At 40.2% G+C, this 18,513-nt stretch overlaps 1 protein-coding gene across 1 annotated transcript; it reads right to left on the bottom strand.

Moving 5' to 3' along the window:
* Window positions 1-266: 266 nt before the first annotated feature.
* Window positions 267-3,424, bottom strand: sox11a (SRY-box transcription factor 11a). The gene has a single exon (XM_088433270.1). The coding sequence runs from the start codon at window positions 3,262-3,264 to the stop codon at window positions 2,110-2,112; it is 1,155 nt and encodes a 384-aa protein (XP_088289396.1). The 5' UTR covers window positions 3,265-3,424; the 3' UTR covers window positions 267-2,109.
* Window positions 3,425-18,513: the final 15,089 nt, after the last annotated feature.

Consider the following 18,513-nt stretch of genomic DNA (forward strand, 5'->3'; position numbering starts at 1 on the left):
TTTTTTTTTTGCACATCTCTCAAGCGGCTCAGCGTTGAGCATGGAGCTACTTTTCTGAATGGAAGCCAGACACACTGAGTGCTCCCACATGCTGGGTAAGGGAGGAAAGAGGGTGGGGGAAGCGGCTCCTGTTTCCAGCTCCGTTTCCAAGGGGACCGAGAACCCACCAATCGCGTCGCTGAGCGCCAACAGGCGGGCGATTCAATTGCTTAAAGGCGCAGCAACCACTTTCAAGCTGGACTAAATCAGTTTCAACACTGGTGATGTTGTTTTCTCTCATTCCTTTTTTTTCTTTTCTTTTTTTATTAAATGTGAATTCACATTATTTGGAGCCCATCCATTTCTCACAGTATCTGCCCAAACACAAACAAGGCTTCATACTGTTAACAAGATCCTTTTTCAAAACAAATAACACAGTTGTGTACATAAACACGTATTCACAAACTGAAAGGACAGTCTATGGTGGTAAGTTGTTATTTATTCAAAAAAGATGACAGGTTCACACTCGGAATGTGAAATAACTACTGCCCAGAACTTTCAACAAGAAAAAAAAAAAAGTCCCGGCATATAATTAAGTCATATTCCAAACCTTTTTTTTTTCTTTTATCAAACAGACTTCATGTGTGAGACTCACATAAAAATAAACTGCTTTTTAAGTGCAAGAAATAAAAAATACAGGTTTATGGTTTATGATAAAAAAGAAGGCAGTCTTCAGTTCTAAAATAAAGTTTCATTTAATGAAACAGGAGTGTGGAATGTATTTTTTTTGCTTGCTTTGACCACCACCGTGTATCACACCGTGCCCTTTTGCAGAAGTAATCATCGTGTCAACTGGTTTGTTTCCCAAATAACATTCAAAAACGTTGTTTGTATGTATCACATCACAAGCCATACGAACGTTTTTTGCATCAGTTCCAGCTGATTTGTTTTATTCTTTGTCTGCCCGCACAGGCTTCAGCATCATAACATGAGACGATGTCGACAGTGCACAAGTCTGTTCAAATTTTCCCATCACTTGCTACAATTGTTGATGGTCTGTTTCTTAAAGAGTATTATATTGCACAAAAAATGAGAAGGGGCGAAAAAACAGTATGTGCCATAAAAATACCAAAAAATCCAGTTTCACACCTGCGATCGGGACCCATCCACATATCACGAGTATGATATACATAAACTCCTAACTTTACTATATTACAGTACATATACAATCTTGAAACTAGTTCCAGCTCTGAGGTATGTGTATCCCCCATGATGCCATTGTATTGTCTACAAATACTCACCAAATCTGCTCTACAACTGTACAAAAAAACCTAGTTGAAAAATCACAAGGCATTTTTGATGCAAGTTTTAATTTAACTTAATCCTTAAAACCAGGACTCCCTTGCATGCGTAAAAACAAAACAAAAAAGGATAAAGGGAAGAAGTGCCTGAAACTCACTGAAAGCACAGTAAGAACATTCCCTTTGGACTGTACAAAAATATGCCTGAAAATATCTTACTTTTTCTTTTAAAAAGATGAGGTCTGTCATGTATCAAAATGTTTCCTCCACGTGTTGTGTGTACGCTGCTGAGGTTTGTTCAAATTTAAAAGGAGGAGGTAAACGCAACCGGTTACAAAAGAAAAAACAAAAAAAAAATGTTTGATTTAGAAGTAATAGAAACCGTGTGTTTTTTTTTCTCTTGTAAAGTAACATCCTGAACAGTTCACAGATTTGCTTCGAGTCAGTCCACAAGTTTCGTCTCCCTGCAGTTTGTCTAAAAAGAGGATAAGATGCATAGAAGTTCATGTTTTTCCCCCTTATGTGGCAGGGAAAATCCATAAAACCCTGTCATGCTGCCAGATAACAATTTAAAAAAAAATTCTGCGGACTGGTGTTTGTTTTTACATTTTTTTGCTACCAGCTTCATAAGCATCTCAAACCTCACCTTGCCTCTCGGTCCTGCAGCACAGGACCAACCCCCCTCAAAAAAAAAAGAGAAGAGGGAAGGCAGGGTCATCGGGGACAACTTGATCAGGACAAACATATCTTCGAATTTCTCCCATCTGTATTATTATTATCATTATTATTATTATTATTATTATTGTTATTATTACGTTATTTTTTTCAATCAGTATGTAAAGACCAGGTCGGAAAAGTTGGCCTCCAGCCAGTCCCCTGCGATCATCTCACTGAGTTCAGGCGTGCAGTAGTCTGGGAACTCAAAGTGAGAGCCCAGGCTGCCCTCGCTGAACGAGTCCAGGTCTTTATCCACGAGGGACAACGACAGGTTCCCTGAATTGGGGTTGCCCAGCTCCGAGCCAGAGGCGCTGGAGGCGAAATTCAAACTGAAGTCAAAGAGCAAATCGTCCGCGTCCTCGCCGGATGAGGAGCTGCTGGATGAGGAAGAGGAGGAGGAGGAGGAGGAGGACGTGGAGACCGACCTGGAGGATGCTGGTGAGACGGCAGCAGCGTGCAATGTGCTCTGCTTGGAAATGTTCTTGATGTTGTAAAAGAGTCTGTTGGTGGCGGTGGAGCCGCGGAGCTCCTCGTACATGCTGGCCCCCTCCGACTCGGCCGAGGAGCTCAGCGTGGGGCTGGCGGGCACTTTGGCGACGTTGTACGGCCTCAGGCGCTCCTCCTTAATCCCCGCGACCCGGTGGTGGTGGCGGTGCATGTGGTGGTGCATATGGTAGTCCTCCTCGTAGTCGTCGTCGTCGTCCTCCTCGTCGCTGGGCTCGCTCTTGATCACTTTGGCCGCCTTGAACGCCGGGAACGCGCCGACGCACTCGTCCGCGTAGCCGTGCGAGGACTTGGGGCCGCTCTTGCTCTTCATCTTGCTGCACTTCTTACTGGGGGTCTTTGCCATCTTGCCGCACTTCTCCGGCGACAGCGCCGACGACGACTTGGAGCTGTCGAGCTTTGGTTTCTTCTTGGGTCTGTACTTGTAGTCGGGGTAGTCGGCCATGTGTTTGAGCCGGAGCCGCTCCGCCTCCCGTATGAACGGGATCTTCTCGCTGTCCTTCAGCATCTTCCACCGCTTGCCCAGCCGCTTGGAGATCTCGGCGTTGTGCATGTCCGGCGACTGCTCCATGATCTTTCTCCGCTCGATCTTGGACCACACCATGAACGCGTTCATGGGTCTCTTGATGTGGCCCGTGGCGGTCTTGCACCAGTCCGGGTTGATGGCCACCGGGCTGCACGCCATAAATTCACTCTCCTCCGAGTCCGTCGCCTCCCGTGACATGCTCCCGTCCGTCTCGCTGTTGTCGGTGTGTTGCACCATGGTGCCACCCCAACGTCTCGCAACACTTTGTCAGCCCCGGCTGCTCCTCGTTTTCTTTTCCTCTCTATTTCCCCCCTTTCTCTAGTGTCCAGGCACCGGTCTTTTATTTCGAGGCGTCCAAACGCGCGCGTCTCAAGCTCTGCACTCTTTTTGCAGACTTCCAAACTGCCTTCTTAACTAGTTATCGGCTTTTTCGTCTGGCCTGCGTCACGATGCGACGTCCAATCGCATCGCTTGCACTCCGCCCAACAGACTCCATCCAAGACTCCTCTTAACCCTTTTGGTCCTCCCTGTCGGAGTGGAAGAGGAGGAGGAGGAGGAGGAAGATGGGAAGAGGGGGTCGATGGGGCTACGCGGTGTCTGGGCCAACATTTCGGCACAGACGAGCGGAATAAACGCACCAAGATGACCATCGTGCAGCTTCAGTGCGCGCAAAAATGTGGGCAAAAGTGCATTCCTTCTGGTTTTAGTCATTTAGTCGTAAATATGCACAAGGTTTGTGTAAATGTCTGTGCGGCAATCACATGAGATTATTTGCTTTTTCCGTCTTCCTCTCCCTCAGGTTGGATACTGAAGGTGGCGCTTGGACACTGTTGCAGACGACTGGATGCGCTCAACGCATGCTGTCCGTCTACGTGTTTGTGTGGTGGTTAAAAAAAAAAAAGGAACCACAATCTCGTTTTATCAACTCCTTTCTCTCAAATGCATCTCACCAAGTGTTATTGTCCCAGCAAATCTATTTTGGGCTTGTCTGTTTCCCGTTTGTTTGAGTGTGTCTGCATTAGAAGGAAAGAAGTAGGTCAGTAGTACAGTATTTTTTTTTTCTTTTTTTTGCAGGTCGTTTTTTTTCCTCTCCCAAATGTGTTGCGCGTAACTATCTATTCGCACATTTTAATTAAGGAAGAATATGGGTCAAATAAATGCAAGTGAGTATATGCTTTGATTTATACATGGATTCATGGCACAATCCATGTCTTGGATTTGTAACAATTTCGGAGCAACAATATTCATTTGGTAGGCTGAATTTTGTGATTAAAAATTATATATATCTAATATCATTATTCAATTATTCAATAAATACATAAATTAATTAAAACGACATTTAATGAAAGTGAAAAACTCAAATATGGTAGTCAATATCTGTTTTTGGCATGGTTTGGACTTGCTCATAGGTAGAGCTTAAATAGTTTAAATAAGCACAGAATTCCTAGATGTATGTGCCATGCAAACATTTTTGACATTAATATGTTTGTATAATTCACTGAGAATTTATGGAAAATAGTGTCAGAGAAAAGTGAGAAATGCAAAAACAAAATAGTTCATTGAAGTTGCAGTGATAAAATGGCAGAAAAAAGGCAAAACTAAAGAGACAGTTTGGCTTCAACCTTGAGGGGTCGATTGTGAGAACATTCAAACGTGTCCATGGGCCACACTAAGTGTTAGTAAACGCCTCATGAAGCACTCAAGCTGCCTGTTGTGCATTTGTATAGTACACTATTGACACAAGATTGACAATTCAGAACTGGTTAAAAAAATTAAAAAAAAATCACAATTTTGGATCATCACAAATTGTACACCCTCACAGATACCCACGCAATGAGTGCAAATGTCTGACTTTTGAAATTTAAGTGACGGTAGTTTTGTTTAGCCATTTTTACCAGAAAAAATATTATTTTTGCGACAATTACTTTGATAAAAGTATGTTTTCGTATCCATTGAATACCTTTATAAACATAACTTAAAGTGACATAAGAGCTCATTGCTAAGGTATCAACCAATCACAGCTCAGCTTGTGAAAGTCACATGATCAAACTCGGAAAACAAGTGAGTCATGATTGGTCGTTACTGGCACTTTGAGCACATGTGATGTCATTTTCAGTCAGGAAAATGTTTGTGAAGGTATCAATTGTAAAAAAAAAAAAAAAATCTTAAATATAATTTAAGATAGATTAGTTTTTAATCGACTGAAAATTGCTAAGTAAGTTTAATCATCTTTTAATAGTTCAAGTACAATACACTTAAAATAAAGGGAAATGACCAAAAAGATACGCAACATAAGGTTTGGCATTTCAGAATAGTTGAAAACATATAAGCTATTAAATCATTCACTACCATTGACAACTACATTCTACATTCTTACTGAGTTTACAGACCAAAATAGAAGTGCAGCAATTTTAACGGTGCTGACAGTGAATGAGTATTTATTTGTAAAATAATAGTCATAAAAAAAAAAAACGTTACAATAAAATAACTCATTCATTGTTAAGTGAATGCTAACACGGAGTTTTGACGTCTGTAGCCGTCAATGGCAGTGAATGAGTTAATGCAAATTATTGGAATCATGACGTCATATCCCTCAGTCTGCAAATGTATGTATATTTTGTGAGTAAGATTTAAGCATTTTGCACATGTTCTTAAAAGTCAAAATACTAAATGACCCCAAACGCAAGGATGCACAACTGCATCTGAGTGAAACCCCGCCCCTCCATAAAGCTTTTAGTGTCGTGTGTATTTGTGTCTTCTCCCAAACAAACAAACACTTTTTTTCCACCTTTGGGTGTATATGCAAGGGAGCTCTCTGTTGACATTTGCTGTGTCAAGAGTGAGCCGCATCGAGTCGGCTACTCTCGTACCCCCATCCAATGACCCCTCCCCCAATTCTCTGTCTCCCGGCCATGGGTGGTAGCCAACAGTGCTATTGGCAGGCGGGCAGATAAGGCGTCCCTCTCTTTTCTCTCTGTTTTGTCCCCTAGAGGGCAATCACTTACCCTTTTGAAACCCTTCCCCCCACGTACACCCTGTCACCTTATTTCCCCCAGCTGGGCTTAGGAGTGTCTCTACCAGGGCGGTCAGGGAGAACATAGTGAGGAAGGGGCGTGGCTTGTAGATGGAAAGGGGGTTGCAACATGGGAGAGAGATGCTGAAAACATTTCCTGAGCAGTTTCTGTCTGAAATGATCCATATAGATGCTTCATCAGACGTATGACAGCAGGTCACATCTCATGATAGTTCGAGGTTAGTTCGAATCGCGCTTAAATAAAATCAAATTCCACCTTTTCGAGGTATTTTGTTCGACATCTTGCTTGCTAAAAAGCTGATTAAATATCCAAAAGAAAATAATAAGGCAAAAGGCCCTTTTTGTGATGTATGCCTATTGCTTCCTGCGCCTTATCTCCCTATGATGCTTCCAGGCTGGACACATGAATCACCAGCCTGCTTAATGATGAGCATGCAGGGTGGCTGTCCTACTCATTAGCATGGCTCATTATTGGCTGTGAATGAGGTGTGGTGTCAGCTCATGCGGCCCTATGAGTCATCTCAGGGAGGGGCCGGTCGCCATGTCTGCTTCATGCAACGCAACCCCACCCCCATCAGACCCCATCCCCCTTGCTTCACCCACCTGACTGCCTCAGTGATCAGACTGAACAGAAGAGTTGCTTGGAATTCTCATGCATCTTTTCATTTTCACTCTACAAGTACTACCTGTGGCTCTTTCTATTAACATTTTAATGTTGCTTTTCATAGCATAGACTTACAGTCATGGTTACCTCAATGTGTGACCTACGAATGGATTCCAAGGGAATTGATCCATTGGCCAATATTAATTTTCCAAGTTGGTTGACAATGATCTCCACATATGAAATTTCAAGGTTATTATTTCATAGGTGATATGCCATGATATAGCTTGACATACATTCAGTTGCTATATATACACACGCACACACACAGTGCTGTTCTGCAGCGAGATGGTGGTCTGCTATTGGTTGACCTCACTTGTTTAAAATGGCGGAACGGTAAAGCTTTGATTGTGAGTTGTTACAAAACGTATTTATAGTGCATTTTACTGATTAATTCAAAGTTGAAAGGGTTAGCCATGGGTCCCAAGATTGCTAGTGATGTTAAAGAGAGAAGTAAGAAGATGATTTATATGGAAACGATGCTGGAGATAACCATAATTGGGGAATATGAGCACAACAAGCAGCACTCAAAGGTAAATAAATCCTTTCTATAATTTTTATTTCTGATGTTTTCTGATTGTATACATGTATATTATACAGTATATACGTAGCACTTACTAAACTATTTTGGTACCAATTTTTAATATGTATGTACAATTTTGATATTTTTACCTGAGGTTCTAAAGGCATTACCTATTTAGCATAGGTTTGGATTGCCCATCATATGGCGAACTCACCTTATGACCCCAACCGCGGAACGGATTAAGCTCCTAACATGGGGGCCCACTGTAAATACATATATATATATATATATATATATATATATATATATATATATATATATATATATATATATATATATATATATATATATATATATATATATATATATATATATACTACATGGTGAATGACTGGCTTCTCCACATGTCAATCAAGTGACAAATTTTACACTGGTTGATAGGTGAGTCTGCTTTCATTTCTTTCTTTTGAACTCTTTAACTTCTGTTGACAGGCTACTCTATCAATGGCAGAAAAAAAATTGAAGGGCTGGCAGTGATTGAGTTAATATCAGAGCTGCCGACACTGGTAGCTCAGTAGCTACTTATTGGACACCCAGATACAGAGAGTGCTACATTTTCTTCCTGAGACTTCTTGCAGACACTTTGCTGTTACTGCCATAACCACACTATCAACCATTCAAACAACTTAATCTAATCCGTTCGGTTTAGGTCTGCATTCTATATTGATTCAAATATGTGATTCAGATGGCAAAATTAATACATTAAAAACAATATACCCAAAAAAAAGTCCAAAATTTACTTCTTGCATTGTATCAAAAATATTGTTATGACTCATTGCCCCGTCTGTCTGTACAGTGAACCATGCAATCATTTTTATTTAAGAGATTACACATGATTAAATAAAACAAATTTGCAATGTATCTGCATTATCACACTGTGAATTCTGATACATCCCATTCCCATTGCACCCCCTCAAGGCGGATGGTTAAATGCTTATTTGCTGCCTCGTGTCAAGGGAGAGGAATTTTTATTCTAGGGCGATGGAGTGTTGAATTAAGTGATGGTTTTCATGTAGGAGCATTGAAAGAAGGTTTCAGGGAAGGCTGGAAAAAGCAAAACAATTCTCTTTGCATTGCTTATCTAAAAGCCCCCTGAAAGCAGCTGCTGCACTCACAAAGGGCCAGTGAAGCGTTAGATCAATACTAACCCTGGCTGGAGGCTATCTGATTTTCAAAATGCATGGATCCATCTCCTCTGCATAGCCCTCAGACAGGTGTGGACTTCTGGAGGCTGCTATCTGATGGCCTCACAATGGGCGAGTCGGATGAGGTAGGGGGGGCAGGGCGCTTGCATAAAAACGCAAATGAACTTTTCAGTTGACAGACACATTCTTGAGTATCCTGTGTGCTCAGGTTACAGTGTTTATTGCCCACGGTGCAAAGCGCTATTTCTCAAACCGTACTTGGTGGACGTACTTCACACTTGCCATGTGTTTGAATTTGTTTAACAAGTTCCAGAAGTTCAACCGCGGCAGAAGGTGAATTGCTTCTCCTGTACAGCCCACGTGGGGAATCCAATCTCATTTTATAAATGTGATGATTTACAGTTCACGAGCCAGTCCCACGGCCTCAGCCCTTGTCTTGAAGACGACACTAAACGCGGCCAAGTCAGCGCACGCAATTTGCTTCGCTGTCTGTCTGTCGCTGTATGAGCTCATTCTTCACACATCATGCTGTCTACCTTGCTCATTTTTTTGTAGATAAGACAATGAAGAGCAGTTGGGAACTTGTTGTGCTACCCACTTGAGTGCCCCCCACGATCCCCCAACTTCCAATTCCTACAGCTTTGCATCAGCGATTCAATGCAAATGGTCCTCCCAGGTGTCAGGTTTTTTGTTGACCTCCTTGATGTGGCCTCTGTGTCTCAAAGGCCTGATGCTTAGCAGATACTTGAGAGTGGAGTATCTCATCGTGAATGTAAACAGCTGATGCTTGAACACTGCTGGAATGTTCGTCTTGCAGACGGCCAAATGCAATCAGGAGTAAACGACGTGCGACAAAACCTTTTTGCATCCACCCTTTTCGACACTTAACCCATGGATAAGAAAAGCCGCTCGTGTAAACATGTTCTTCACAGTAATTGCAGAAAATAAGTAACATTCAAACTACTAAGTTTAAGTCAAACTACTACTAAATTTGATCTGAAATGCTCAAATATAAAATACACCAATAGTTCTGAAGTTGAATTAAGCAGTGGGATGTTAACCACATTATTGTTTTGAGAAAAATATGCTCTGAAAGGCTGTCACACAGCACGCCGACCGTCCACAGTCGGTGTCAGCAAGATTTATCATTTATTATAAGGCATAGTCTACACGTGCAAAGGCCTAAGTCTCTATCGGGAAAAGACTGTTTTTTACTGGCCGATCAAAGCAGAAAGGCCAAGAAAATGAGCAAAATCCCAAATAAAACCCCCTGGGTTACCCTTTGTTTACCCAAATATTTGGTCATAGAAGTGCAATCTGGGTACTTGATTGAACAGAACATTGGTTTGTATTTTGCAATTGCTCAACCAGTAAAAAACCTTGGTCATTTAAATTCAGGATGTACTTGTTCATGCTGCAATGCCGCACCAGGTTTACTTTGGCACTTGATAAGCAGGCCCAACATGAATAAATTGATGTCTCTGCGGCGTCTTCAAGTTATCTCTCCACGACAAAGATGGCACAGTGAGTCTATAGATAAATATATATGTGGGTATGTGTCAGTGTGTCTAATGGCCTAGAATACACCAATCCGACGTCAACCAAACGTGAATGACGCCTATCTCCTGTACGATGGACTGACCCAACTGCACATTACACTGGAATAATGACGGGAATCACACCGTAACAGGCGGGCAGTGACACTGACTATTAAGTACCTTCTGCGCATGCATGAGAAGTAATATCCCTTAATACTATCAACTGCAGCAGTCACTGTTTCTCATCGTTAGAAAAAGCCAACTGGAAAGTTCTTTACAGTGGCGGGATATAAAAACGTAAACAAGGCATACCGATATGCTTTTTGCTCAAAATGAACTCCTGTGCAAAAGGAATCGTCACGATCTTAACAGAATATTGCGTAACACTGTGAACTCACAACTTGCAAACCTTATGCATGCTTGTATGCTTCTGAGTCCAGACAGACATTGTGAGACCAAATGTGAAGGGTGACAATTTGCAAAATGAGCAAAAATTGTTAAGGGTTACCCTTTCGACTGTTTATGTCCTCCCTGTTCTTGCCCTGTGCGCTGATTCGCTAGCTAGCAGCCAATCAGGTTGATCAAATTTTGTAACAGTGATACTGTTTCAACACACCCCACCGATGACAGAGGTGTTTACCTGGTAAAACTCAGACCTAGTACAGAGAAATACCTTTGGAGCAAGAAGGAAACCACCTGCTTTATTACTTAGGATAGGCGGGTCGATACCAAAATATCAATTTCAATTCAGATTGCTGAATTTTAAGTATCAATCCTCAAGCTAAAGTATTGATATTTGCAATTTATGCTTAACATTTATATTAACATTATTTTTCTGGATACAAACTACCTTTTCTATTCTGCCATCAGCTTGCATGGAAGCACCAGCGTCAGCTCCCACCCATTCTTATATCCCAAACCCATGCCAAACATCCTTTTCTTTCACCCTTCACCTACATAAACATGTGGAAGTGTGGCATCGAAGCGGGAACAAAACAGTTTGGTTCAACTGATGTGTTGGTGTAAGTGGAAATGTTTCTGTTTGCAGATTTATGCACTATATATTATATTGGAAATAAAACTAATTTAGGATTTACGAACAAAAAAAATAAAAAGAAACTCCCAGAACAATAGCACATTTGGCTCAGGTAAGACGGAATCACTGACATCGCCCTTCCTTCTTTTTTCTGTAGTGATGGTAAACACACTATTATGTGGTATAAAAGTAAAAAGTGGAAATGGCGTCTATTTGTGTTATGAGATCACCCGTACATCCTGGTTTCGATTGGGATATCAAAGCGACCATGTTCACAGGACCAACTCTGTCCACTCACGCATGTAAATGGCTTATGCTGAATGTTTCATAAACCAGATTTCTCACCCTAACTTAATCTTGACAGCCTGTAAATGTAGCCAGTGGTGGGCTTTTAGTGAATCCATGTATCTGACAAAAATGCAAAGAAAGCGTTGATTAATGGATTGATTAATAACTGTATTTGAATAATTTCTTGAGAGTTTTTTTTTTTTTTTAATGTAAATCAAAGTATAATTGCCATGTATTTTCTTGGCCTCAGTCAGTTCTGGGATCATTTCATACAAAGAACTTTTATTCAGCTGTTTTATTTTATCTAAGCAGTTGTGCGGAGAACCCCAAGTAAATCTCAGTCTGAAGCCATTTCAGGTAACATTGGTAAGCTGCTACGAATCACAATTTACAACCATCTGGCAGAGGTGCAACGGTTTAACAGAATGTTGAATATGTAAGACGGAAACAGCGCAAGATGACGTCTTCAGAAATTTGGCACAGCGAACTTAACAGGGATCATTTAAAACATAGACATTATTATATGTCAGGGACAGGACAAAGCTGGAATGGCACACACATGTCGCTCATGTTGAGTCCATTAAAGTGAATGAGAGCAAGCCACGTCTTTTAGTACCGTATATCCACTTTTCTCTTCATGGCCGTCACACACTGTGCGGTGTCACTGAACCCCTATCCCACTGTGGGGCGAACCTTAGCGAGTGTCTGGCGAAGGTTGCGGCTTTTTCAATCTTGTCAGGTTTCGCTCCAGGTCACACTTGTTTTTAATATGTTACAATAGTTTTGAAAAATCCTTTAATTGTTAATCATGTTGCAAGGACGTTTTGAATGTCTTCAAAATTTCCTGGCAAAACAAAAAAACAATTCAGACTATTTGAGAAAATCTTCTTCAAATCATTTGATCTCACGGTCAGCAACATTGCCAAAAGGTCACTAAGGTATTACAGGAAGTTGCCAAATATTCCTGAGCAGCAATAATCTTTGTTTTTTTTTCCACGTTCTTCTTACAAGAACATTCTGAACATGTTCAAAATTACCTTGTTGCAAGAGCAGTACAGGTGAACATCTGGGGACATTTTGGTGGCCTTAAACGCACCCTGAAGAAATCAAATGAGCTGCTACCTTTGTTGCCAAAATTCACCCCTCAATAGAAACAGGGCTTTTGGAACCATCAGGACCCCTCGATCTTTAATTTGCTTACTTATTTAAACAAAGGTACAAATCAAACACATAGCTATATCATTTTTATGTCTTTGCAGCTGCTGGTGGCTGTCTTTTTCTGATACCCAGAATTTGTTTTTTCATGCATTTGATGGACTACAATTTAGAAGAGTGATTGACATTTTGAATCACTGCAACACAAGTGAACACAATTCTAAAACCTGTAACGCAAATAGACAAACATACGCTCTCACATTCACACTTAGGGACAATTTAGGGTCTTCATTAATATTTCTAATGTACATTTTATGAAAGACAGAGGATGCAGGAGTAGCTTGAGAAAAGCCACATGAACACAGGGAGAACGTACAAAGTCCATGATATAAAACATGAGCAAAGATTTAAAAGCAAAACATCTTGACTGTGAGGCAGAAAGACTAGCCCGATTTGGATCCCGAAAGGGAAAATTCTCCATGAAATCTTTTTTTTCTTCTTTATTTAGGTAGCACTATAACTCTTGCAGACCCAAAACTAAACTAAACTACTACACATGAGAAAATCCAACATAAATATTATGGAATCCAAGGAAATATATAACTAAATAAAGAGACTGAATATAAAACTAAAAGTGCAGTGTCTCTGTAAAGGTGACAAGTGTTTGACTGTTCTGTGAAAAAAAGCATGACAAGTATTTCCTGCATTTCCCAACATCTAGACCCACTAAGCTAGGATGCAGTGGTCAGAATGAGACGGCATCTCACAGCTTACACTGTACAACATGTTGCCGCGTCTTCCTTGAGCAGTGCTCATTTAAATCCTTTAATTATAAAGCAGCAGTGCTGGCGACACGGAAACATTGTTTACCATACGAGTCCAGCGCTCCTCAGGTTGTATTGCACATTGTGTCTTGTGTTAATAAACTTGCAGAGGAAGAGCCCTCCAGGCACTTCGCAGCCTCTGTAATGAGAGTGTGTTTAGTCTGGAGACTGTGTGCGACTAATGCTGATGGATCGTATGGCTGCAGGTCCAGTCTTGTGCTCTTTCACACACTGGAAGACACAATTTGGGTGTTAGGGATGAGGGAAAGTTTCATTTGCTAGTCTATAAAATGTGTGTCAGTCTTCAAGAACATCATTTACATGTTAATGCAAGGTCTCTCATTCCAACTGTAAAATCACAATTGCAATCAGTTGTTGAGCTTGTATGCTAAATTCAACAAAAAATCTCCAGGGCTAATATTGAGCTATTTTTAAAAAAATGAAACATATATGAATCCAATTATTAAAAAACAAAAACAAACAGTCACTGTCGGTGAATTGTTATACTTGTCTGACTTGTGTGCAGACATTGTGGGTTCAATGCCCTAAAAAGATGTCTGTCTCTTTAAATGGCCAGTTGACTGGCAACCAGTCCAGGATGTGGTCCGTGTTTCATCCAAAGTCAGCATGGACACGCTCCAGATCACCCAACACTCTGAACAGGTTAAGCGATGTGGAAAATGGATGGATACATATTCTATTTCCTTTACTTTCTTAAGTACGAATGTACCTTAAGTGCTCAGCTTAAATGCTACATAGCAGACGCTTTACTGATACAAACTTCAATCGCAAAGTTGTGTTTACAGGGTCTATATATTTATATATATATATATATATATATATATATATATGTATATATATATATATATATATATATATATGAAATGATTTGTCCAGCAAACATTTTGTGGAATCCTTCCATCGCTCAGTTTGAATTCCAAGAAAAAAAGGATTTAAAATGGATTTGTTTACCATGTTTCACGAGGACTAAAAAAAAATATGCATGGCCATGTTCCCACTGAAGCCATGTGCATTTGCCTTCCTGCTGGCCAGCCCAGACTTGCCCTCCCCGAGATAAGATAGTGTTGACTGCAGGCCAGTGTGCGCAGACTGGTGGTGAGTAGGAGAGGTGGGGGGCCTCCGCTGTGCTTAGTCACCCTCAGCCGCATCCTGTGCTCTGAAGTTTTACTGGTTTATGATCTTTGCACCGTCCCAAGAATAGTGACAGTTCAAAGCAGCATGACAAATTGAGAATCTGTGCCCTGTGGACCTCTTCATAATGAGTCGCAAGGGTGAGCGCAAATTCAAATCCGGGATTGTTTTAAGGTTAACGTGAATGCAGTCAAATGTTTGCAAAATGACAGAGTAGACTTGTGATTATAAAGGTGCAAATCGGACTTCTGTTTGCATCAGTTGACTTATTTCTCCTTATATGAAAACAACACAAAGTGAAAGGCTTTCATTCTCATTTATACGAACATAGAGCCAAATGACAATATATAACTCTTGAAAGTCCATTTAATGTCAGTCCGCTCAACGATTTGCTGGGATCATATTGCTTAAGTATGCATCATAATATTGTTGACTGCTGTGGGTCTGATTTTTCTTTCCAATTTTGTACCCACTGTTGAATACTTTTGCGCCTATAAAACTCAACAAACTATAAATACAAATATAAAGCCCATAAAACTCAACAAAATAAAGGCATACCGCATTTAACAAAGAAGTAACTATAACACAATAAAGCAATGAGTTGTCTCATGTTCCAATTAATGTGCTGTGACTGTCACAGCAATTAAAAAAAAAAAATAAAAATAAAAATTAATAAATAATCCCAAGCGTCATTCACAAAGCCCTATTTCTGATTCTCAATAAAAATGACCTCATACACCCATTCGGTTTTAGGAGGTCAAATGCCGAATCTTTTGAAGACACTTACACCAATGATGACTATGAAGTGTACTCTTGTGTTCTTAAAAACACAATTTTTGATAGACGTCCTGCTCTAAAAGATTGTCTATTCAACACCACAATGACAATGTTGTCAACAATCACACAGATTCCAAATAATATTGGGAAACACAGTGAATTGTATTGTCACTGTTTTTTAAATGTAATTCACACATGGGTTTTCAGACTATAAGTGTCTTTTTTGAGTGTAATTAAGGATACGTTTTGAAAACTACAAATCAATCCTTCCCCAGGCGCTCCCTCTAAAACATTCCAACATTTTATTTCAATCACCCAAACAAAATTTGACCTGTAATTCATTTTGCAACCCTGCCATACTAAAGCTATACAAACAAAAAAAAAACATAGGTTGCTGGACTATTTTCAGCTGTAATAGTGTAAAATAGTAGATGATTGAGGAAGGCAATCTTTCAAGTTCTAACACAGTCGAGCAAATCTGAAGAATCAATCAGGCTTCAACCTTGAAAACAAAAACAAGAAGAAACAGACTCATGAAGAGACAAACACCTAAAGCAAATCTGAGCATTCAGTCATGTTTGAACAGTGACCAGATAAGATAGCTCAAAGTTATCAGTGTGAGATGAATTCCCAGAGGACTCCCCTGGAGGGGTTTCATCAGTGTAGTGTGAGGGAGAAAATCAATTCCTCAAACCACGTGTTGACAAATAACCACCAAAAATCATGGAGGAATTAGTCTCACCCGCAACAGCTCCATCCGGTTGAGGGATAGCAAGTGTGGAAAGATGTAAAGGACAATCATTCCGGCATCAAGGCACGTAAACACAGAACAGGTTTGTAAACATCATAATCATGGTGGGCAGAAGGAAAACGGTCACGGGGATTCAAGTGGGTAATCGCACATCATTGTTAAAGAACAGAATAGTTTTCATCGTTGTATTTATTTATTTTTTGGAAAAGTTACTTTCCTTACAACTGAAACTTAAAAAATGAGGATAATAATGACGCTTAAATTTCTCCATTTGCAGACACATTCATTTCCCTAAAACCTAAAATCAGAATCAACTTGAATAATGAGACAAAGATTACTACTTCTAATAAGCAGCAGTGAAGAAAATTCTTTAAAAAGTTGTTCTTTTTTCTGTGGCCTTTCTAGAAAATGTTGTGAAATGGCCAGAAGTAGTCCTCTTTTTTATCTACTGATTTACAAATGCACATATAGACTGCAATTTTCTTTTCCATATCTGCATCTCTCCATGTACTGACTCTTGACCTTTCCTTCAAGTCTCCAACTGAAATTTTTGACAGGCTTCAAAAAAGATTTTCATAACTGCAGGTCGTTTTTTTTTTTTTTGCAAATCCTCCATATCCTCTGAATGAGCCTTAACACTATCTGTGTGCCAGCAGTAAAGGTCAGTGGAGGAGACAGGGGGATAGTGTGAGGCTAAGCTGTGTGCATGGCAGAGCATTTAGCAACCAGAGATCAATAATGGAAGGTAATGTGTCATCACAATCGCACTTCCTGACGTGGGTGTCACAGAGCTTCGGGCTTCCTTCAGATGGCTTTGATGTTTGCATGTCAAAGAGAAATAGTTTTTGTCTAGCGCTGCACTTGATTTTGTATGAGCAAGAAAATTCAGGATGTAGGAAAAATAGCCTCATTTTTAAACCATAAATTATATTTATTTGCCAAGGTAATCACAAAAGAGTGCATGGATGTGTGATGCAATTTAAAATTGTTCCAAAATAGGTGACGGTCTGTGCGTTTCACACCTAGGCCTTCAGTGATGTTCTACCTAGGGATTCGGCGTCTTGCTCAAGAAAACTTCACCACGGTCGAGGGATTGAACACACAGCCTCTCGGTTATATGACAAACAGCAAATTTCCACGCATATCAGGAGGTGGCCATTTTGCCACTTGCTGTCAGTCGAATATTATTCAGAATGTGTTTAGACTAGCGGCATATAACATGTTATTGTAAAGAATGTATTTGGGTTGACTTTCCTTTTTAAGTTTATGTCAATACATACATTTGGATATTTATAACTATGTCCGTCTTTGTGCTCTATGTTAAAGTATATACAGTGATGCTTTGTCTCATTTCACTGTACATTTTGCATGAGTACAATAAATGTTGATGGTAAACTTGTGTAGGCCTACGTGTCGCAACAGGAACCAAACCAAAAAAACTGATCATGAAGCAATTTCTTCACAATGAGATTGTTATTTTTAAGATGCTCCTTCATCATCAGCAGTAAAAAAATTCCAACAATGAATATTAAAAGTTTTCTATTAAGTGAGAAAAACACGATAAATACAACCATGTAACTAGGCGCTCATCTCTTATTTCCAACATTTGTGCAACAACACTAATCTCATAACAAGTGTCTGTCAAGCATACATGACGATTCACTTTAACAAGGTGCACATTTTCCTCCCCGCACCCTTCAAACTCATAGCTTTGTTCACAAATGGAAACACATGAGAGGCTCTGGTGAAACAGACAGGGTCTAACAAGGAGTAGAGCACTTTTGATCAGCTTGTGTTGTGACTCGTTCCTCCTATCAAAACACCTTGGTGATACAATATTAGATTTTCACATAAACCTTAGGTGGAAGCGGCACATAATTAGCATCTTGTTAATCGAGGGAAGCCATTACAGTCTACTTAATAGGATAGCGAACTAAATTGTTTGCTAGCACCGACATAATGATTTTACACACACTAATTGCGTTTTGTATAAGAAGCGTCTCGTCTTTCTTTTAACAAGAAAATGTGAAAAACATCCTGAGGCGGTATTTTTGAACCAGTTTTAGCTAACAAGATGATTGCATAAACATTACATTGACTCTCTGTCCGCAATATACTTTTCATTTATATATTTATAAATGTTTAAAACTTTCGAAATCAAACAAGACAGTTATAATAGGCTTCAAAATAAGCCTCTACTGTAGCATGACCCCAGTGAGCTCTGACTGTCAGTGTCTGTCCATTACTGGAATAATCTGACTGTTTTGCTCAAAGCACCCGGAAGACCAGTACCTTAATCATAGCTAATCCCTGCAAGCAAGCAAGACACGTCTTGGAGTGGGAGGGGACACTGGATGGACACATCACCCCAATTAGCGGATGCTTTAGCTTTAAAACCCAGTCATTAGGATCCCATAACCTCCCTGTCACTCAGTGTTTCTGCTGCGGCCTCAAGATTCGGTGCACTGTACCCGCGTACACATAGCATGTATGAACAGATGCGTAAAGACAGAAAAAGACTTGAAAGAGATAATTGTCTTGC

This window comes from Hippichthys cyanospilos, chromosome 14 (genome assembly GCF_059441005.1).
Source record: "Hippichthys cyanospilos isolate Australia breed blue-spotted pipefish chromosome 14, RoL_Hcya_1.0, whole genome shotgun sequence".
Classification (NCBI taxonomy): domain Eukaryota; kingdom Metazoa; phylum Chordata; class Actinopteri; order Syngnathiformes; family Syngnathidae; genus Hippichthys; species Hippichthys cyanospilos.

Coding starts and splice junctions, on each gene's coding strand:
- sox11a (XM_088433270.1), bottom strand. CDS start 3,264: ATGGTGCAACACACCGACAACAGCGAGACGGACGGGAGCATGTCACGG.